Below are 23,042 nucleotides of genomic sequence, written 5' to 3'. Positions count from 1 at the left end.
CGTGGGCTCTGAAGTTGTGGGACATGGGCTCAGTTGCCCTGAGGCTAGTGGAATCAGACACGTGTCCCCCGCACTGGCAGGCAGATTCTTAACCACCGGACCACCAGGAAAATCCCAGATGATTCCTGTTTGATTGTTAGTGTTGGAGTTATTTTCTTAGTGGTTGCTTTAGGACTTAACAGCATATGTCTTAATTCCTCAGCATCGACTTCAGATTAATACTAACTCAATTCCAATAAAATACAGAAACTTTAGTGTAGGTCCATTGTCTCCTCAACTTTGTGTTGTTATTACCATGTGTATTACATCCATCTTTGTTATTAAGCCAATAATACAATGTTGTACTTACTGCCTATGTAATTTTATGTCTCTTAAAGAAGAAAAAGAAAAAAAATGAGTGTATTTATAGAGTTGTTTCACTTTAACTTACTTATTTACTCTTATTCCCAGTTCTTTTCATTTCTCCCTGTGTATCTGAGTTACCAACTTGTCATGTCTTTGCTTCACATACCTTGTTTCCTGACTTCTTTTTGCTGACATGTATTTTACATCGAGGCTTCCCTAGTGGCTCAGTCAGTAAAAAAAATTTCGCCTGCTCTGCAGGAGACTGCTTGCAGTGCAAGAGACATGGGTTCAATCCCTGGGTTGGAAAGATTCCCTGGAGAAGGAAATGGCAAGCCACTCCAGTGTTCTTGACTGAAGAATCACATGGACAGAGGGGATGGATGGGTAGGCTACAGTCCATGGGGTCACAAAGAGTTGGACATGACTGAGCAACTAAACCACCACTGCCCTGTTACATCTAGATATGTCCATTGTGCAATTTTATAATCTTTTACCACTTAAAAAAATCCACGTGGAAGTATAGAACATATGTAACTATATTCTTTTATAAGTACTATGTAATTACCTTTGTTGCCCTTGTTTCTTTATGTGCATTGAATTGCTGTCTGGTGTCACTTCCTGTTGTCCCAGAGAATATCCTTTGTTATTTCTTGTAAGGCAGACTGGATAGCAACAAGTCATCCCAGGTTTTTATCTTGGACTTCTAGGGGGTCAGCATAGCTTGGAAGTCAGCCAGTGGGTGGTCAGAGGTTGTCCTGACCTTCCCTTGAGCCAGTGAGGGGCCAGTTGTTTGATCTGTGTGTGGCTTCGGAGTTGGCCTCACTGATGGGAAGTTTAAAATCGACCCCACATTCAATCAGGGACTAGAGGCTCGCAAGGACTAGTCCAGTCTCGTGAGCAGGTGGAGCCTTGCACATGGACCTGCCCTCCGGACCACCAGGGCTGGGTGTAATCTTAGCTAGTTTTCCTTGGCCATCTTTCCGTGGAGCTGCCTGTTTAATTTCTGTCTAGTCTGCTGGTTTGTTTGCCCCCACTAGTATTGGGAGAGATTGGTCTTCCCTGATCAGGGATGTCTATTGTTTTTTCACAGTGCTCTGGGCATGGCAGTTTTGTGCTCTGCTTCAGATACTGTCGGATCCCTCAGGCTGTTCCTGTTCTGAGAGTCTGTCCCCCCCTGGGATAGAATTTATGCAACTGGGCTGGGGTGGGGGGATGAGAGTTGCCAGTCCTCAGGGCCCTCTCCACCTACCACCCAGGGCAGAACTTAAGCAACGTGGATCTGGGGGAGAGAAGGGAAAAACAGACTTTGGCTTAAATGCCAAAGTCTCCCACTCATTGAGATTGAGCAGTTATTCCTGAATTCATGCTTTTTAATTTTTTGTGTGCTCTATGATTGGTTTCTCAGCACTTTGAATGCTTGTTTTGATAGTTTTGTCTAGTTTTATGGCTTCTTGTTTTGAGAGAAGATTTGCTAATCTCCTTCCACAGCAATTCCAGAAAAATAAGTAAAATTTAATGACAAAATAAATAATGATAAGTTGAGTAATACATTTGAATTTTAAACTTTGAAGTATTTTCTTGGGATAATTATTATTCCCATCTTTCTTTATATTTTAGTTAAACTGATGAAAACATTTTTTTCCCCTTTCCTAGTTATCTCATATAGAAAGCTGACACATTTTGAACTGCCCAGGAGGACTCTTGTTGCCACTTTACAGATGGGAAAAGGCACTGGGACTTCCGTTGTAGGCTGGGTCAAAATTCCTTGATTTTGGTTCTTAAAACATGGATTTCAACCATGTTGTATGTTTAGCTTCAAACGTGAAGACAGATGAATTTGTGTATGTATTAGTTGCAGCATGTCGTGGTTTCAGTACATAAACAACAGTGACACTGTACTGATATACAAACTTTGTGGAAACTGTCATTTAAATTGCTCAGCTGACAGCAAACTCCAGTATTAGCTGCATGACTTACAGTGAATAATTTACATATTTTTGGTTCCATTCAGCGCTTTGTGCCTTGTTATCCTTAGGTTGAAGTCTGAGTAGCTCCAGTGAAAGCCATCAGACTTCACATTTGTGCCATCAGGGTCAGAGCTTTGACTTCAGAGAACTTTCCTCTTTGACACTCAGAGACCCTGTAGCTCCCCCTCCTCTCCTGGTCCCTCCTCCTGCCTTAGCCAATTCTGCTTCAGATTCTTCCTTTAGGGACTGTGTTCCATTAAGACATTCTTCCTCTTGTCTTCTATAAATAGGCTCAAAGCTTCCTGTCTGCTTCCCTGTCTGCACCTGTTTCGCCTGTTCACAGTTGCCCCAGTTTGACCGATTCTCTGGGGTGTCACCAATACATTCCTACCTTAGTGAGGTTGTAGGTATTCCTGCAACCGTCTCAGACGCCTGTCCTCTTTTCTGCATCCTTTTTGTTAGCTGCCTTCTCGCCATCCTCCAGAACTTGTTTTAAGCCTCCGTTCTTCTGGATGGTTTTGAGTGACTGTGACTGTGCTTTCCCATTAAACCCCTGCTGCCGTGGTGTCTGCATGCCTGTGAACTCCTCTTTAATCGATATCTCCTGCTATGTGATCACCTTGGCAGATGGCTTACTTCTGCTCACCCCCTTCCCCCAAAGCCTCCTATTGGAAGCCAGCTCTTTATTGGAAGGAATTGTGTCATCACAGCCTTGTGTATCCACAGTTCATGGCACAGAGCAGGTGCTCAGTAACTATTTCAACTTGAATCTCTAAATAAACGGAGACTAAGCTATGCACATATTGTGGTTTTCTTCTGCAGACGCGACCTCAGACAATTTTGGGTACAACCTGTTGACATTCATCATCCTCTACAACAATCTGATTCCCATCAGTCTGCTGGTGACTCTCGAGGTTGTGAAGTACACACAAGCCCTCTTCATAAACTGGGTGAGTATCACACGGGGCTGGAAGCAGAACTGCTGGGGACGTGTCACTTCCTAATATCCTGTCGGAGCCTTAGTGATGAAACTGGGCCTCCAGAAAAGGAAGTGTCATTGATTTATGATTCGATCTGGGATTTCACTGCCCAGAGACTGGGCAAGGTTGTCCCTGAGCCAGTGGTGGTGGTGACTAGTCACCTAGTGCCTCAGTGTCCTGGGCCATGAACCAGGCAGGTGCTCTCAGGAGCATCAGTGGGATAATGGAGAAGAAGGCAAGCAGGTCCCTGTCTTCCAGTGTGTGGGGATGAGTGGCTGCACCTGCTCATGCTTTATAGTCTCCCCAGTGCAGAAGGAAAGCTCTCTTAGGTGTGTCTGCTTAAGTGTTCTTTGTATCAAAATTCACAGTGACAGTGAACTTGGGTTCTGTTGCAAGAGTCCAGGAGGAATTTTCAAGGACCCTGCCATGGTTGTGAAGCTCTGGACCTCAGCAGCTAGTATTTGATGACCAGACACTTTCATGTGCATTTGTTTTTTCATGGGCATTTTTATTTGCGCTTCACAACAACCCTTTGAATGAGGTGTTAGCTAAGCTCAGAAGTATGAGTTAGTCTAGGTTAGGAAATGATCATCTGGAAGCCAAATCTTCTAGATATAAATAAACCATGTTTTCCCCTGTATCTCAGTGTTTCTGTACATAAACAGACCCTGTATTTTCACCACTAAATTAAAAATTAGCATTTATTTGAGTTGCCTGTTTTGAGCTTCTTCTTAATCTAAATGAACGATGGATGGTGGATATTTGCTGAAGTCCTTCCACTTTTTTCTCTCTCTCAGGACACAGATATGTATTATCTCGGAAATGACACCCCTGCCATGGCCAGGACGTCAAACCTTAATGAAGAGCTTGGCCAGGTGAGAGCCTCTTGGGGACTTTGGGACAGTGATGTGAGCACAGGGGCAGACAAGTGTTGGAAGAACTGTGGAGAGATTGTGCAAAAATAATTCTCCATAAAGGTGGTTTTGATGTCTGAAGAGCTCTGTAGTATTTGAAGGTATTATTCAATACAAATGTTAATTGATCTTGACTTGCTTTTTGAGGCATGGATAGATCTTATCACCTAGAAGATCTTATCACCTGCAACACATTCAGTACAAAAAATATAGTGCAAGGTCACTTTGTATGCAAGATTGTTAATTAGGAGCAAATAAAGGGAAGATGATGGTTAAGATGCTAGGATATTGGGTTGTTGTTCAGTTGCTAAGTTGTGTCTGACTCTTTGTGACCCCGTGGATTGCAGCACGCTAGGCTTCCCTGTCCTTCACTATCTTCCAGAGTTTGTTCAAACTCATGTCCATTGAGTCAGTGATACTATCTAAACGTCTCATCCTCTGTTGCCCCCTTCTCCTTTTGCTCTTGATCTTTCTCAGCATCAAGGTCTTTACCAACGCGTTGGCTCATCGGATCAGGTGGCCAAAGTATTGGAACTTCAGTTTCATCATCAGTTCTTCCAGTGAATATTCAGGGTTGATTTCCTTTAGGGTTGACTGGTTTGATCTCCTTGCTGTCCAAGGGACTTTATGTGGGGGCTAATTTGAAGGACATAAATCCATAAAATCTCTCACATGTTCCAGATTTTGTCTCTGTAATATTTCAGGGACCCAGTTTCTTTTCTACCATCAGCCCCAAACCCCTCTTGCCTTTTTACTGAGTTACATTTTGCATTATGTCCTCATTGTGAGTTGAAATCACTCACAAAGTCTAGGTGTGTTGAATACACTATAATTACAGATTATAATTTCATTTTATTTACTTATCTTTTAAGATTCTCCTAACAACCCCATGAAGTGAGTGCAGTATGTATCAGACTAAACCGGCCTTCTCTTTGAACCCTGCTGCAGTCTTCCAGCAGAGTTAATTTACCTCTCTTCAATGTTTCTGCAATAATCTCTCCAAACATAAATACAGTAAAAAAGAGTGACAGTGATATGTGTCTGTTTCCAGATTTCTGAGCCTGTTCAAGGGGGTGGAGACAAGGTCTTTGGTCGTCTTTGCCTGCCTTCGTTACTTTAGCATAATGGTTAGCGTACCTTTGTTCTCAGATGCTGTTGAACTGGACCCAAATGAAGGATTCAATGTCCTCCAGCCCCTACAATGAGATAGTTCATCCTAATTGGGAATAGGAAAAGTTTGCATGGGGAAGTAGTTCTGAGTTGGAACTGAAAAGACAAGTCAAAATCCAGTAGGCAGAATAGAAAAATCTTAATTCCTTATTATAAAATTGTCATTTTAAAATATTTTGATATCATCTTTTAACTTTTAAAAAAGAAACAGGAAGAGATACTGCTCTTTGAAAGGCTGATTCTACTGAACTTTTTATACCCCTAGTCTTATATAAAGCTTATATGAAAACTTGTTTATGGTTAAACATTCATTACTTTAATAGTGTACTGATTTCATATTTCTGTGTACTATTTGACTTCTTTAGGATCATTAATAATCATTACTTGGAGGCACTTTAAAAATAATTCTTAGTATTTGCTTACATTGTATCAGTTAGGAAAAGTCTAGAGTACACAATTCTTGTTATTAATCTGTCTTGTATAAAAACAGTGCAGTGTGACTTCCCTAGCACGATTCTTGGGAATTCCTGGAATCCATCTCACATCCAGCCGCAGTCATGACCCCTCTTTAGAAAGTCACTGAGAAACGGGAACTTTACTGGAGATAGTTGTTAATTATGCCCCCTCACTAATCTATGATGTAATTTCCCAGAAAGTTAGACATGGAGTAATGTTACTTATCTTCTGGCCAAACCCTTATGGACGTGGACGTTGAGTCCCAGAAGGCTGAGGTGACTTTTCCAACGTGCACGATGCAGAGGCTGACCTGGACTCCCTTCTCCTGTGGTCCTGAGTTCTTTGCCCTTTCCCGCATCGGAGCACCCACCCAGGAGGACAGAGCGCGACCGCACATGTGCATGTGGGCTCATCTCTTGTGCACTCGGTTAACCATATCCAAGTGGTTTGCTTATTGACTTTCACAGGAGTTCCTCTTTTCACCTTTGTATATTGAGAGCCTAGCACGTTAAATCTGTAGAACTCTGTGCCTTAGAAAGTTGCATTAATCTGCTGCAGTGCCATGCTGCCTTTAGGTAACCTCGCTATGAGGATGACTGAAAGCTTAGTGTTCTGTGCTATTTCAGGACATGCTTTCTTAGTACAACCAAGGGATGCAGTTTTAAAAACAAATATTGTGTGGTTGCCACAGTCTGAGTTTGTTGTCTTGATGTATTAAACACAAGAATGAATTCTAAGTATCATTGAGATGCCTTGTGGCAAAATTTAGTGCTTACTGATATTAAATGGATTCAGGGCTGTTACTAAAGTCTCTTTTGTATGTTTCCACACACTTGGAATCCAGAATTGTGGTCTTAAGCTTTAAAATATATTAGTTTTATAATATATAGTTATCATATATAACATATTTAATTATAAAATATGTTTTGCTTGCCTAAGGAAATTTACCTTTGAAAACTAATACAGATTTTGAAACATGTAGAATAAAAGACTTCACTTATGTGTCTTTGCATGTTATTACATTCTTGGCATATATCTTTCTCTTTGATTTAGGTAAAATATCTATTTTCTGACAAAACAGGAACTCTTACATGCAATATCATGAATTTCAAAAAGTGTAGCATTGCTGGGGTAACCTATGGGTGAGTGTCTTTATAACTTACTGAATTTTATTTGTATTCTTCATCAAAAGAAGTTTATTTTTAGCCACTTAGTCAAATACCTTGACTTTCTGATACTTTGAAAGGGTATTTATAAGGGATTTGGTTTCATAATTACTACCGAAGATATTTAAAACTGAATGAGTCCCAATTTAGAACAGTTAAAACATGGTTATTTCTATAAATACTAACCTATGAGAAATCTCAAGGAATATGTAACTTTATATTTCCAATCTATTAAGTATACATCTCTACTTCATGTTTTGATCTCAACACTTTCCTTTTTTAAAAGGAGCATAATGCATTTGGCTATGTTCTTATTTCTCAAGGTTTTGTGAGTCTGTATAAATTTTAGAATTGTTTTATTTCTGTGAAAAATGCCTTTGGAATTTTGATATTGATTGCATTGGGTCTGTGGATTTCTTTGGGTAGTATAGACATTTCAACATTAATTCTTCCAATCCATGAGCACAGAATGTCTTTCCATTCATTTGTGTTGCTGAATTTCTTTCAGTAATGTATTACACTTTTCAGTATATGATCTTTCATTCCTTTGGTTGAATTTATTCCTAGGTATTTTCTTCTTTTTGATGCAAGTATAAGTGGAATTGTGTTCTTAATTTCTCCTTCTGATAGTTCTTTACTAATGTATAGAAATGCAGCAGACTTTTGTATATTGATTTTGTATCTTGCAACTTCACTGAATTTGTTAGTTCTAGCAGATTTTTGGTGGAATCTTTTAGAGTTTTCTATATATAAAATCATATCATCTATAAATAGTGACAGTTTGTTTCTTCCTTTTCTATTTGGATACCTTTTACTTCTTTTTCTTGCCTAATTGCTGTGGCCAGGACTTCTAATACTATGTTGAGAAAAAAAATAATAAGAGTGTGGGCATCTTTGTTTTATTCCTGATCTTAGAGGAAAAGCTTTCAGCTTTTCACTGTTGAGTATGATATTAGCCTTGGATTTGTCATATATTATATGGACTATATTTATACTGGGGTACATTCCTTCTATACCCATTTTTCTGAGAGTTTTTTTTCATTATATGTGAATTTTGAATTTTATCAAATGCTTTTTTTCTGCATCTATTGAGGCAAATCTATTGGGGTTCCCCTCATAGCTCAGTTTGTAAAGAATCTACCTGCAATGCAGGAAACCCCAGCTTGATTCCTGGGTTGGGAGGATTCACTGGAGAAGGGATAGGCTACCCACTCCAGTATTCCTGGGCTTCCCTTGTGGCTCAGCTGGTAAAAAATCCACCTGCAATGTGGGAGACCTGGGTTTGATCCTTGGATTGGGAAGATCCCCTGGAGAAGGGAAAGGGTACCCACTCCAGTATTCTGGCCTGAAGAATTCCATGGACTGTATAGCCCATGGGTTCACAAAGAGTCAGACATGACTGAACAACCTTCACTTTCACTTTCTTTCATTGAGGCAATTATATGATTTTATTCTTCATTTTGGTAAAGTGGATGGTGTTGTCATATTGATTTGCAGATACTAAACTGATCTTCCATCCTTAGAATAAATCCCACTTGATCGTTGTGTATGACCCTTTTAATGTATTGTTGAATATGGTTTGCTAATACTTTACTGAGGATTTTTGTGTCTGTTATTCAGGGATATTGGCCTGTAATTTTCTTGTGATGTTCTTTTTCATTTGGTATCAGGGTAATGCTGACCTTGTAAAATGAGTTTGGAAGTGTTCCCTCCTCTTCTATTTTTTGAAAATGGTTGGTATTAATTCTTCTTTGAATGTTTGGTAGAATTCACTAGTGAAGCCTTCTGGTTCCAGACTTTTGTTGGGAGTTTTTAAATTATTGATTCAGTTTCTTTAGCAGTAATGGGTGCACTCAGATTTTCTGTTTACGTTATATGTTTCTAGGCATTTATCTGTTTCTTCTAGGTTGTCAAATTGGTTATCATCTAATTTGTTCACAGTTGTCTTTTGTGATACTTTTATTTCTGTAGTGTCAGTTGTAATGTCTTCTCTTTCATTTCTGATTGAGTCTTCTCTTTCTTGGTGAGTCTAGCTAAAGGTTTCTTCACTTGATCTTTTCAAAGAACCAACTTTTAATTTCATTGATTTTTTTTCTATTGACTTTTGAGTCTGTATTTCATCTATTTTTGCTCTAATCTTTATTTCCTTCCAACTTTGAGCTTTATTTGTTCCTCTTCTAGTTATTTTCGGTATAAAGTTGTTTGAGATTTTTGTTTCTTGAGGTAGGCATTTATTGCTATAAACTTCTCAGAATTGCTTTTGCTGCATTCTGCAAGTTTTAGTATTTTCATTTGTCTCTAGGTATTTTTGGATTTCATGTTTGATTTCTTCATTGATCCATTGGTTGTTCAGTCACATGTTGTTTAATCATCACATATTTGTGAATCTTCCATTTTTGGGGGGTAATTGAGTTTCAGTTTCATATCTTGTGATAGGAAAAGATGCTTGCTAGTTCAGTTTTCTTAAATTTACTAAGACTTGTTTAGTAGCCTAATGTATGATCTGTGCCGGAGCTTGTACTTTGTGTGAATACCTGTGTTTTTGATCACAGTTCTGTAACTATGCTGTTTCTCTCTCTGGCAGTCATTTTCCAGAACTGACAAGGGAACCATCCTCAGATGATTTCTCGTAAGTATATTTTAACAGTTCTTTATACTTTAGTGGGAAAGGCTTTGGAACAATTTTATATTAGCATTTCTCACCTGATTATTTTGTAAATAAAAGTTGCATGTTATTTCAAGAGAGAACCAGAATAAAAATGAAACAAGAGGATGGTTTTAGAAGTCCAATCGTGCTACAGGGCTTTTAACAAAAATACCCAGCTATCGGTCTGATACGTCCTGCTCACTTCCCGCTTCCCAGCATAGTATCTTTAAGGTTGTAACGTACATGTTGTAGCATGTATCAGAATTTCATTCCTTTGGAAGGCTGAGTAATATTCCATATATATACACCACATTTTGTTTATTAATTCATCTGTTGTGTGACTGTCTGGGTCCAGCACGGTTGTGTTTTAGTTGTTCACCCGTGTAATGGTGGGCTACACTCACTGCCCAGAATCATGAGAGAGGATTGTGTCATGTGTTGCCAGCCTGTGGAGAGATCAAAATTCAAAGATTGAAAGATGGTTTCCACTGAATGCTTATCAGTTTTGCACGACTAAAAAATTATTAAGTCAAAACAATGTAAGTCAGGGACCATCCTTATTTTGTTTATAGTCAGGTGTGAGATTTACTGTCTTGAGGTTTAAAATAATACACAATATTTCAAATCTTTAAAAGTTTAATATAAATTTATAGATTTTTTATGTGTGGTTCTTTCTGAAGACAGATTTTTCCTAGATTTGAGTTAAAGGAACTTTGGAGCTGAGTAATATCTCCTATTCTCTTCTCAGCCGGATTCCTCCTCCACCTAGTGATTCCTGCGACTTTGATGACCCCAGGCTCTTGAAGAACATTGAGGATCATCATGTAAGGGACATCATTCATTTCTGGGACATTAAACATTTTATGATGCACTTGCATTCATGTATGTATGTAGCATCTTGAAAGTTGCTGTTTTGGAACTTGGGGAAGAGAAGTAGCTTCACTTCTATGGTGTTAGTACTTTAGGAAAATGATCAGTTTGTGAAGAACACTTTGCGTAACTTAATTTGAAGCCCAATTAAGTATGTAGTGAAGTTATAAAGTAAGCACATCAAGATGAATCTGATCATAGAATTCGCTAACATTTCAGATTTCTGTTGTTTTGTAAGATTTCTGCAAGACTGTTTCTTCATAGTTGTGAATCTAAGAGGTCATGTATTTTGAAAAGTAATTACAGTATCTTTTGGTTAGGATCATTTAGGAAACAAAATATAATATGCAGGATTTATAGCATCCTATGTATGTGCTAGACATTTGAAGTATATTTCCTTTAGCACCTGAGTCACCTCAGAGAGATGATGGGGAGTTGCATAGAAAACTTGACTTGACCAAAAGTTACCCAGCAAACAGATGGAGAAATGAGAGTCAGAATCTTAATCTGTTGGATTCTTAACTGTAATGTCACATTCTGAACTATTGTGGCAAACCAGGATTTACTGCTGGTCCATATACATGCATTTTTGTTCTAAAGGCTATTCTGAAAAATACTAACTTTTTCAGTGATCAGAACATTTTACAACCAGTTTAACCAGTATAAATTAAACCTAATATGACTTTTCTAAAAAAAAAATTCAGTTTTAAAATTAGGTAAACTCGAGCAACATTAAAACTTCATCTTTCCCAAATTTTGTGAAGAGATAGATATACTTAAAACGTTCTCTGAATTTTCAGCAAAGAAGTTTGCTATACCATATTTCAGTTAGTGCCTATTTGTTGATGCTAGAACTTTACCAGCAGTGTTCTGAGATGTGAGCATGGAAGGCACCCATGCTTCCGGGCTGGGATGCAGCTGTCCTGCTTCAGCCCCAGAGATGCTGGCCAGGTGGTCCAGGCTGCACAGAGGATGCTGCTGAAGGCCGTGCTCTGTGTCAGGATCACAGACGTTGATACTGTCCTTTCCTGGGTTTTGGTCTCAGAGGTAGATGGCGCTACTTGGCTAGAGGTCCTTTAAGCAGAAGAGTGGCGTCTCAGAAGAACCTTCTGTGGAGGAGGGGAGTGTTAATTAAGGATGTTAAAGAAACGAGCACCTGTGAGGACTTGCTTTCTGAGAAAGGACTCAAGCGTCCTCAACGTGTGTTAGGTTGAGAGTGATAACGCAGATGGATGGCTACAGTGGTCTGTTCACATTGGGATGGTGAAGGGTAAGAAGGAAGTACAGGTGACAGCAGCAAAGGATTTAAACTGTCAAACAGCAAACTGGCCAATAAGACTCATTCGTTTAGAAACAGTTTAAGGGCTTAATTCACATCAAACACCTTGCTGGGTACCAGGAGTAGGGGGTTGTGAGCCGCAGGAGATGGGCCAGATGCTGAGCAGGTGTGAATGGAAGGGTGCCTGGAGTCCACACCGGGGCTCCTGACCTCTCTTCTGGGGGGAGCAGGAGGGGACCCCTGGATTCTAAGCAGGAGGTCCCTTGAGCCTGACCCTGAAGTAGGTCAGGGGCGTCCTGACAGCCACTGACCTCGGCTCCGTTTGCAGCCCACAGCACCCTGCATCCAGGAGTTCCTGACCCTGCTGGCCGTGTGCCACACCGTGGTCCCCGAGAGGGATGGGGACAGCATTGTCTACCAGGCCTCCTCCCCAGGTGAGACCCCGCGGCCAGGGTGCTCGTTGCCCCCTTCCCCGACCCCTGGGCGTTTGCGGTGCTGTTGCCGGCCCTGCCAAGCCTCGCCGTGTGTCTCCGGTCTCCCGCTGGCTGCAGAGTGTCCTGGGGGACTAGTTCCAGGCCCACGGCTTCTCCTCTGAGGGAGGCGCTCCTTTCGGGGCCCTAGTAGTGGGTGAGGAGCGAGTGGGCACTTTCTAGGTCCTCAGTCTTTACTGCACGGAAGACCAGGTGTCTGCCGCTGGTGTGGGTCTTTTTCATGTGAAAAATAACACTTGCTGAACAGAATGCTATCCTTCCCAGAGACGAGTCAATGCCTCCTCTGTTCTTATTGACAGACGAAGCTGCTTTGGTCAAAGGGGCCCGGAAGCTGGGCTTTGTCTTCACAGCCAGAACGCCCTACTCTGTCATCATCGAGGCCGTAAGTGACAGCCCCGGGCACCGCCGGATGCTCCTGGTCACCTGCTTTCTGGAAGGCTGTCTGTTAGATATAATACATCTGTTGTAATTAGGAGAGCTGGTTGTCTGAGAAACTAGGCGTGTTGAGAATTGACAGGTTGTGTGGTTCTGCTGGCTCAGTGTGGTATGTTTTTATGTTGTTGGCTCAGGGTTGTGTTTTTGCATTTCTATCATCTTTCTCTCTCAAAGGCACTACCCATGGTCTTCCACCCGCTGATGTGGAATAACGTGCAGGAGAGAACGTGGGAAGCCTGATACTGGGTCTGTGGTTGTTGGGAATAATTCCCTATCCATCCCCTGCCCCAACCCCATCCTCAGGGGTGGGTCTGTGTCTGTCTCTCTGAAGCCCTTGGTCTCTGACTGTGGTCTCGGGCTGGCAGAGGATGGTGTTGTCACTTAATTTTTTTTTTTTTTTTTTGATATGGGTTTTTTTCCACCCTTGAGATCAAGGAGTTTGATTTTTTCTGAGTTTCCCTCTCAAGGAGCTAGAGGGAAAATTTGGGGATAAGAAAAGGTTTAAATCAGGAATGAGGTCGGATAGGGGTCTTGGGGTGGCGTAGGGACACGGGTGGGTGGGACGGGTGTTTTCTGTAATGAGCTGAGAGGGGCCATGCTTACTGTCTTGGTGGGTGAGGGTCTGTGGGCAAGTCCTCTAAAGATCCCCACCCTCCATTTGGGGAGGACTCATGGCTCTTTACAGCTCTTAGCTTTCTGCATCCTTGGATCTCATGGATGTGTGTGAAGTTCATGTCCATTTGGTGTAATAAGTCCATGTTGTTCCTGACCTGGCGGCAGTCCATTCTTTTACTTACATGCAAAACTTATAAAATATCATATTCCAAGTTGTTTTCAGAATTCCCCTGAATTTGGAGTGTGGACATTTGGTAGCAAAACCTAATGGGACTGCCACGGGGCTGCGTCTGTTCTGTGTGACTCTCAGCTAGCCACATGTCTTGCTGCACAGGCTACAGTCCACGGGGTCACAAAGAGTTGGACATGACTGAGTGACTAATACTGCAGAAAACCCATGTGTTGTATAACAGGGTGCAGTCCCAGTCCCCCGGGAATGTAGTGGGATGTAGTGTGTGTATATACTTCTACGAAATGTGAAAAATTCTGGATTCGTGAGCCTAACTGGTCCCAGGTTTGGGATGGACCCATGTAGCTCTTGTCCTTTATTTGTGTGCCTTGGAAGTGACTCTTGTCACTAGCTAGTGGGACGGTCACTCCTGGTGAAGGAAATGAGAAGCTTCCCCCAGAAGGGGGCGCTGTGACCCTACCAGACTAACTGCGGGGACCCATACAGGTTGGAAGTCTGACCGGGAATAGATGGAGAGAATGAGGATGGAGGAGGGAAGGGGAGGGGGGCAGGTGTGTGTAGAGAGGTTTGTGAGTGGGGAGTCGGTTGTTTTGAGATGTTAATGCTTCGCACTTCAGGTAAGAGCTTTTTTTTTTCCCCTCTAGATGGGACAGGAACAGACATTTGGAATCCTGAACGTCCTGGAATTCTCCAGGTATGTTTCTCTTTTCTTAAACTCTCTCTATATATACTGATCAGCAAGAAGAAGAATCAGAGGGAGAGGGCAGGTGCTGATGGAAGATGTGCAAGGAGGCACGTGCTGCGGGGAGGGGGGGGGGCGGGTGGCGCTGGGGAGGAGCCATGGAGGGACCTCAGTGCTAAATCACGAGGTTCTCAGAATCCATCATCTCTTTCCACTCCAGTCAAAAGAAGGCAGGATGAGATGCTTTTGAGTGAAGTGGGTTTGTATTCAATCTTCCCCTTTGTTACTTGGCATGTGGCTGGATATTTTTGAGCTGTGCAATGAGAGTACATGGACAGAGTATCATAAGAAGAAAATTAGATGCACAGAGGAGGCACTCAAGGTCTCCATTTCTGTCGGTCCTGCCATCAAGAGCTGTGCTAGTGAGTCTCCCTGGTAGGGAAAAGAATAGGTTTATGTCCTTTATATGTAAATAAGAGAGTAGGAGGCACACCAATTTCGACTTGGAGGAGGAAGGTGGGGAAGATGGAGATTGAGGCAGCCAGACCACCTCTTGGGCTGCTTACTGTTTAATCACAGGATGTGATCCTGTAAAACAGCAATGACAGTTTTTTCCTTTGTGTCTTTACTCTTATAGCGACAGAAAGAGAATGTCTGTGATAGTGCGAACTCCTTCAGGACAGCTTCGACTCTACTGTAAAGGGGCTGTAAGTACTGGCTGATGTCTGCATGGTGGGGGACCCCTGCTTCTCCCTTACCTGCCATTCTCAGCACCCCTCATGGTCACCCAGGTTGAAAGGCTCCCAAAGCTCAATGAGAGGTAAAAGCCCTCTGACCGTGACGGGGGCTCAAGCCAGCGTGGCTAGGACAGTCAGTGGTTGGTTTCAGAAACAATAGCTGGCTGTGTCCTCCAGAATCCTTGGCATGTGATTTCTGATTGCTGTTTTCCACCCTTGCGTTGTGGCTGTGACAGATGCAATCATTTGTGTTGACCTATGATCTTCTAGGGTTTCCCAGGTGGTAAAGAAGCCCCTTGCCAATGCAGGAGATGTAAGAGATGTGGGTTTGGACCCTGAGTCAGGAAGTTTCCCTGGAGGAGGTCTTGGCAATGCACTCCAGCATTCTTGCCCGGAGAATCCCATGGACAGAGGAGCCTGGGGGACAACAGTCGATGGGCTCGCACAGAGTCAGACACGACTGAAGGGTGACTTAATCTTTTAAGGACTCTGGTGTGTCTTTTTTCTTTAGTAGTTGCTCTCAGTATTTGTGGTTTTTATTCACCAAAGAGGCTGTGTGGCAGGCTTGAGGCAGTGTCCATCTGTGGTCCATCATCACGTCTGGTCCCCTCTGGTTACTTCCTACATCAGGCTTTTTGTCCTCTCTGCCTCCTGGTCATTGAATCTAAATTTTTAGGGAAAGATGCTGTTGTTTATGAGCCTGACTCACAAAACTACATTCTGTAACACTGTGGTCTTATGTGTTGAAGGAAAGCTTTATTAAGCTCAGTTCTTGAGTCTGTGTCAGGAACTATGAAATAATAGTAGGATCAACGATGTGTTGGAAACCTTACTGATCTTTACCAATTGTGGGAAGAAGTATTTGAGGACACTGTGACCAGAGTTTTTAAAAGTGGGCAATGTGTGTGAATTCTAAAGGCATCCTATGTGAATTCATTGAGGTCCAGATTATGTTAGGTTTGCAATGTACCAGTCTTCCCTGTTCTTCACCATCTCCCAGAGTCTGCTCAAACTCAGGTGAGTTTGTTGGTGATCACTTGAGTCAGTGATGCCATCCAACCATCTTATCCTCTGTGTTCCCTTCTGCTCTTGCCCTCAGTCTTTCCCGGCATCAGGATCTTTTCTAATGAGCTGGCTCTTTGCATCAGGTGCCCAAAGTATTATAGGATTTAATTTTTTTCCAACTTGCCTCCCCCCAAACCAAACTAGATTTCTTAAAAACTTTGGGGGAAGCCTAACGCTGTGCCGTTTGTAACATATTTTCTGCATGATCTGTAGCCTGCAATCCTCCAGCCCTACTTTTGTAGGTCGTGAATAATCCCTGGGTGATGAACTGTCTATACTGTGTGTTCTCAGCTGAATTGGATTCTGTGCCGGGCAGGTTGTGCCTGCCCCCAGGTGGGAGTCCGGCAGCGCTAGGAAGAGACCCTACACTTGAACAGTGTAGGCTGTGTGTTTATGCTTGCCACTTCTGCAGAGGGTATTATAAACTCCACTGTGAGCTTCACAAACCTGGGTGAACATGGGCCCCTTTGTGTCCCTGATTATGTATCCTCCTGACACCCGGGGTCCTCCCTGATTTGTGGACCCACAGCCGATTTGCTTTCCACAGCTTATGACTGCATCCAGCCCAGAGCTGTCCTTCCCCTCCCCACTCAGGCCTGCACTGGATGGAAACCAGGAAGCCAGAGCTGGGCTTGCGGTGCTGAAGGGTCAGCTGGCCTAAGGGTGTGCCAATTACAGCGTTTCCCTGTTTTATAGGATAACGTGATTTTTGAGAGACTTTCAAAAGATTCAAAATACATGGAGGAGACTCTCTGCCACCTGGAGTACTTTGCCACGGAAGGTGAGTGGAGCTGGAAGTGTTATTTCTGCCGGCACAGCCGTGCTTTCAGGGCCACTCTGGTGAGCCTTCGCATTCACGTGTCATCTCTGGGCAGCGCTTGGCTTTTTCACAGGCGGATGGTGGTTTCGTGCCGACCCCGTCCCTACCTCTGGTGTTCTGTGCCCCTGGCAGTGACAAGAGTTGAGGCCCCAGACCAGCTGTGCTCTGTGACCTACACGGGGACCCCCCAACTCTTAACCCGAGGGACGCGGGTGAGGCAGGTTCACACCTGATGCTGCACAGAATCATCTTCTAGTTCATAGTCCCTTTCTGGGAAAACTCCCCTTGTCGTTGTTTTCCTTATGACACTGGCTTACCCTTGATTTCCTGTGAGAATAACCCACTGAACCCACAGAGGACAGGAAAGGAGTTCTCTGCAGGGCTTAGACAGACTGATGTCTGGCTCCCCTGCACATGGGTGCGATGAGAACCGGGCCCCTGCATGAGTGCCGGCCTCTGCTTCCTCATCTCCCTGGGCTCCCCTGGGCATGTGTACCCACATCTGTGCACACACGGGGATGTAGGGGAACACACACATGGGCACACACATACACACATGGGAGCACACTCACACAGGGACACATGCACACATGGGAACACACATGCACACGTGGGAACATAGTCCCACATAGGGACACATGCACACATGGGAACACACACGCATACAGAGACACATACACACACAGGGACATAGGGGAACACACCTGGGAACACACACGCACACATGGGAACACACATGCACACCTGGGAACACACTCCCACACAGGGACACATGCACACATGGGAACACACACACACACGTGGGAACATAGTCCCACACAGGGACACATGCACACTCACACACATGCACATATGGGAACACACACACACACATGGGAACATACTCCCACACAGGGACACATGCCCACGTACACGCACAGCCTGGCTGATTGAAGCCCGTGTCTTTTTTTTTTTTTTTTTTATTAGTTGGAGGCTAATTACTTCACAACATTTCAGTGGGTTTTGTCATACATTGATATGAATCAGCCATAGAGTTACACGCATTCCCCATCCCGATCCCCGCTCCCACCTCCCTCTCCACCCGATTCCTCTGGGTCTTCCCAGTGCACCAGGCCCGAGCACTTGTCTCATGCATTCCACCTGGGCTGGTGATCTGTTTCACCACAGATAATATACATGCTGTTCTTTCGAAACATCCCACCCTCACCTTTTCCCACAGAATTCAAAAGTCTGTTCTGTACTTCTGTGTCTCTTTTTCTGTTTTGCATATAGGGTTATCGTTACCATCTTTCTAATTCCATATATATGTGTTAGTATGCTGTAATGTTCTTTATCTTTCTGGCTTACTTCACTCTGTATAAGGGGCTCCAGTTTCATCCATCTCATTAGAACTGATTCAAATGAATTCTTTTTAACGGCTGAGTAAAATTCCATGGTGTATATGTACCACAGCTTCCTTATCCATTCATCTGCTGATGGGCATCTAGGTTGCTTCCATGTCCTGGCTATTATAAACAGTGCTGCGATGAACATTGGGGTGCACGTGTCTTTTTCAGATCTGGTTTCCTCAGTGTGTATGCCCAGAAGTGGGATTGCTGGGTCATATGGCAGTTCTATTTCCAATTTTTTGAGAAATCTCCACACTGTTTTCCATAGTGAAGCCCGTGTCTTTCGCGTGGTAGCGTGGTGGGCCTCTGTTGCTGTCTGACAGGCGTTCCTGCTCCCTGGCCCTGGCTCCTGGGTGTGGGTCGTACCCAGCTCTTGTCCTGCTCTGCAGCTGAGGGCTCACTCTTGTGGCTTCTTCTCTACTGTCAGCATCTGTAGAAGAGCTGATTTATATTAAAATAGAATTGCTTTTAAATTCTCTTTTTGAGCGTGTGAACATGGAGTCAGAGTGACCCTACAGAGCCGATGGTCTGTCTCACTTTTGCACGTGCCAGTGGGGTCGCACGGTGTCCCCTGGGGGTAAGCCCCCTACTGGCCCGCCACCAGCGGCCTCACCGAGAGACGAGAGACGCCGGGGCTGTCTTACAGGCTTGCGGACTCTGTGTGTGGCTTACGCCGACCTCAGTGAGCGGGATTACGAGGAGTGGCTCCAAGTCTACCAGGAAGCCAGCACCATCCTGAAGGATCGCGCTCAGCGGCTGGAGGAGTGCTACGAGATCATCGAGAAGGTAACCGCACGTGGCGGGGTTGTTATTGCCCAGTGACACCCAGCGGGCAGACAGTCTGTGAGCAGGACTCCTTTTGCTCTATCTGCACAGTGATGTTCTCTGTCTTATGAGTGTCTTAACTCACCATTAGCTCTTTTTGTTTTTCTCAATAGGAAAGCGCAATTGATTGAACACAAAAATTGGCAGTCTGATAACTTACTTTATGACATATTATCCTTACATAACAGTTACCTGATTATTTGAAACTTTTCGTAAAATGAGTTCACTAAATCAATGAGGTACATCAGTGAAGAAAGATACACTTTGGAAAAACTAAAAACCAAGTAAAAAGTCATCATTAGTTTTTAATCGTTTCTCTTCTTTAAGAAACCATCAGTTTTTATGGGCTACTGGAAAGGTCTAGCCACCCTCTGCCAAACATTTGTGTCTTAAGTATCTGGGTCAAAACAGCATCTATGACTTTCTGGGCTGGCCTGAGATGAGGCTTAATGAGATTAGTTGACCCTGTTGAGTCTCCTGGGCCGATAGAATGCCTAGGCTGGTTGGACATCATACCTTCTGTTCTCACACTTACTATCCCAACATGGTTTGAGCTCTGCCTTTGCTGTTCCATGTTGCTGGTGTGGATTTTGTTGTTATTTCATTCTCCCAAGATGTGAATTAGCTTTCTACAGGCTGATCCCCTGAAATCTGGGAGCCAGATTTCAACCTTTTGTTTCATGTCAGCAACTGTTGGTCTATCCGTTTTCCAGTTTCAGTAGCTTCAAAGTCATTGCTTGCTTGCTTTTCTCATTCCTTTATTTATTTATTTATTTTAATTCACCTTTGCTTTTTCCCCCCTTGTTTGTCATTTTAATGAAATTTGGGTGCAGATGGAGCTGAATTCGCATGTCCATTTACCCTGATTCCCTGAAGATTCCAATATTTACTTTGTGAATCATAAAGCAATTAAATAGACGCAGTACCCATGTGGCCCCATGCTAGCGGTGGGCACTCAGGACATCGTTGGCTTGCTGGTCACTGAGTCATTTCTTCTCAGGCATTAGCTGGACCACTGTCCTTGGCTTGTCAGTGAAGTGAGAGGGAGGGCTCAGTCCTGTGAGTGTCCCCAAGGTGACCTGCCCAAGTGCTCTGCTGCCAGAGGGTCTCTATCTCAGGATGCCCGGGTACCCAGAAGTAGATGATGAGTGCTAGCCTGCGTGTGTATGTGGGGAGTAGGGGGCTCTAGCCTTGTGGATGGTTTTGAAATGCCACACGTGTCTATCATTAATTATCTGCAAACAAATGTTTCATGTAGAGGAAATAAGGTAATTACTTCAGAACATTTTGACCGCCTTTCGTTTGTGAGGAGTTTTGTCATTCATGCCACTCTCACATGTTTCACCATCTTTAATTGAAGCTGTTTTTCAATCCAGAATCTACTGCTACTTGGAGCCACCGCCATAGAAGATCGACTTCAGGCAGGCGTGCCAGAAACCATAGCAACTCTGTTGAAGGCTGAGATTAAAATATGGGTGTTGACAGGTGACAAACAAGAAACTGCTATTAATATAGGTAATTCATTTAAAAAATAATTGCCTGATGCTGATTTTTGTCTTGTATTTTTAAAGGCTTGTAGAAGTGTCCATGGGCTCCTCAGACACACTGACAGATGGTGTTTTATAGAATTCTTCATTCACAAGGTCGAGAAAAGTTTACTGAAACCAAATTAACATGCTCTTTATGAGCATTATCTGCCTGTTATAAATATTAAAACTATGACACCTTCCTGAAAAGTATTTAGACACACTTATAGGGCTTCCCCAGTGGCTCAGCAGCAAAAAATCTGCCTGCAATGCAGAAGACACAGGAGAGGCCGGTTCAATCCCTGCGTTGGGAAGATCCCCTGGAGTAGAAAATGGCAACCCACTCTAGTATTCTTGCCTGGAAAACCCCATGGACAGAGGAGCCTGGTAGGCTACAGTCCATGGAGTCAAAGAGTCAGACACAACTGAGCGACTGAGTATACATTCATAAAACTTAGAGAATTCAAGAGTTGATGACAGCTTGATTTTCTTATTATTTTTGATATTCTTCTTATTCTTGATATTCTTATCTTTTCACAAAAATTTAGTCTCAGAGACTAAGCATATTTTCATTGTTTAAATATGCATTACTATTTTATATAGTTATAGCCATTTTAATAATTTTTACCTATTGATATGTTTTTTTAAGAGGCTTGCATCTTTCCCTTCCCTGTATGAGTTGACAACCTCTTTGGTTGCTGAGTATTGCAGAAATGAAAATTGAAGAAAGGGAATTTGAGTCCAAATGACTTGATGAGTGTTGCTGAAGATGGCTTTGTTTCTTGTTTATGGCTGAGTAGTATTCCACTGTGTCTATACCACTGAGTTAGGGCATCAGTTGAGCCTGTAGAGGATATAGTGCAGATGTCTAGACTTAATGTTAGACTTGTCCGCATCAGACCATAGGCAACGGCTCTGAGCAGCCTGAGGTCGTGCTCTAGGTAGAGGACAATTGTCAGCCTCTGTTCTAGTCCCATGTTCCCCAAACATTCTGTGATATGAGCTGTTATCCATCTGTTTCCCACAATATGGACTGGATATTTTGTACATTTGAGTGCATCCTATGTGTATGTTAGGGTACCCAGAAGGTACTTGGGAAGCAGATCAAGGGTCTGGCAGTTCTCCTTCTAGCTGGAGTAAGGAGAAGAGTCCCGAGAGCCAAGTGCTGTGCTGGGGGTCCTTTCTCTACCATGTCTTTGGTCTTCACACATCAGCAGTCTTACAGCCCTGGAAGCGGGAGACATCAGAGTCTACAAGGTCTCACGCTACTTAATGACCAAGCTAGTTAGTGCCGGGTCTTGGGGCCATGAGTCCTGGTGCAGGAAGCATTTTAAACAGATTCACACAGCTTTCACGAGCACGCTTCTCCAAAATTTGACTTTGAAAACCCTGGAGAAGGTACTTTATTTCATGCATTCTAAGACACATGTTGTTTTCATATTTCACTGCCTCCAAAGTTGGAATGTCTTATGACTGTTAACTCTTATGGTTTTAACTGGCAATGTTTCCCTTTAGAGGTGACATTTGGTGTTTGGTGCTATTGGCTGTCTTTAGTATTTGCTCTGTCTATCTCTTGTCATTTATCTACCACCTGTCCAGCCATCTGTCTATCAGATGTTTGAAAACTTATTTAAAGCATACCTTTTAGTTTGTATGAAGATAAATACATGTAGTCAAATTAAATTCCAGGATATTTGTCTTGTATGAGCTTATGAATATTAGGTAGACACAGTCATCCCGCGTGTGACTTTGAGGTCCTTTGGAACTGGCACAGTGCCAGGACTCTGCAGTGCTGTGCTTGAAACACACTAGCGAGCTGTGTTTCCGGGAACTGGCAATTCTCTTGTTTAGCCTAAAAATTTAGCATCAGCTATTCTAAAGTGAAATTTCAGCTGTAGCCTTTGTGAATCATTTAGTTGTCATTTCCTATTATGGCTGGATGAAGCATCTATTACGTAGTAAGAAAGTAGATGTGAGGTTTTCAGAGTCTATAATTTTCTTCTAATGGAGGCAGCATAAGTGGGAACAAACTCCGAATGCATATTCCATTTTAAAGTCATCATGCTGGGAGCAGCTTTCATTGTGAACCATCTGAGCTGGAATTCAGACTCCCCCTCACCCCCCACATACACATTTTGTTGTCATTTGATACCTTGAAACCACTTCTGTAGTCTTTTGCAAGTTTAATTTCTGAAACCCATGAACGTGGACTTGCCCACTGGCAGGAGGATGAGTCTGGTTGTCGGGCGGTGCTGGGGGAGCACGGCCCCGGCCCCAGTGACGCTCACAGAAGAGTCAGGTGCGTGGTTTCTTGATGACCTGCAGCTCCGTAGTTGCCAGATGCTCCCCTGTAGACTGGGGAGCTTAGATTCCCAACTTGGGGCCTGAGTGAATCATGAGACCAACTCAGAAATGAGATAGATGAGAAAGTACATGCAGTGTAGGTGCTGAGCATGGCTGGCGTTCATAGTAGT

The 23,042-nt window shown here is 43.2% G+C and overlaps 1 protein-coding gene across 1 annotated transcript in view; it reads left to right on the top strand.

Annotated features, from left to right (window-relative positions):
- Positions 1-23,042, top strand: part of ATP8A2 (ATPase phospholipid transporting 8A2) — a 448,688-nt gene that overhangs the window by 111,292 nt on the left and 314,354 nt on the right. Inside the window, exons 12-23 of the mRNA XM_043478109.1 lie at positions 3,135-3,262; positions 4,090-4,167; positions 6,886-6,974; positions 9,583-9,627; positions 10,394-10,469; positions 12,123-12,228; positions 12,585-12,667; positions 14,170-14,219; positions 14,845-14,914; positions 16,706-16,790; positions 18,864-19,003; positions 20,419-20,557. Coding sequence (XP_043334044.1) covers positions 3,135-3,262; positions 4,090-4,167; positions 6,886-6,974; positions 9,583-9,627; positions 10,394-10,469; positions 12,123-12,228; positions 12,585-12,667; positions 14,170-14,219; positions 14,845-14,914; positions 16,706-16,790; positions 18,864-19,003; positions 20,419-20,557 — 1,089 coding nt within the window. The remainder of the gene's footprint in view (positions 1-3,134; positions 3,263-4,089; positions 4,168-6,885; positions 6,975-9,582; positions 9,628-10,393; positions 10,470-12,122; positions 12,229-12,584; positions 12,668-14,169; positions 14,220-14,844; positions 14,915-16,705; positions 16,791-18,863; positions 19,004-20,418; positions 20,558-23,042) is intronic.

This window comes from Cervus canadensis, chromosome 9, assembly GCF_019320065.1.
Source record: "Cervus canadensis isolate Bull #8, Minnesota chromosome 9, ASM1932006v1, whole genome shotgun sequence".
NCBI classification, from domain to species: domain Eukaryota; kingdom Metazoa; phylum Chordata; class Mammalia; order Artiodactyla; family Cervidae; genus Cervus; species Cervus canadensis.
The sequence above is the reverse complement of the archived record's forward strand: the minus strand, read 5'-3'. Positions and strand labels throughout refer to the sequence as shown.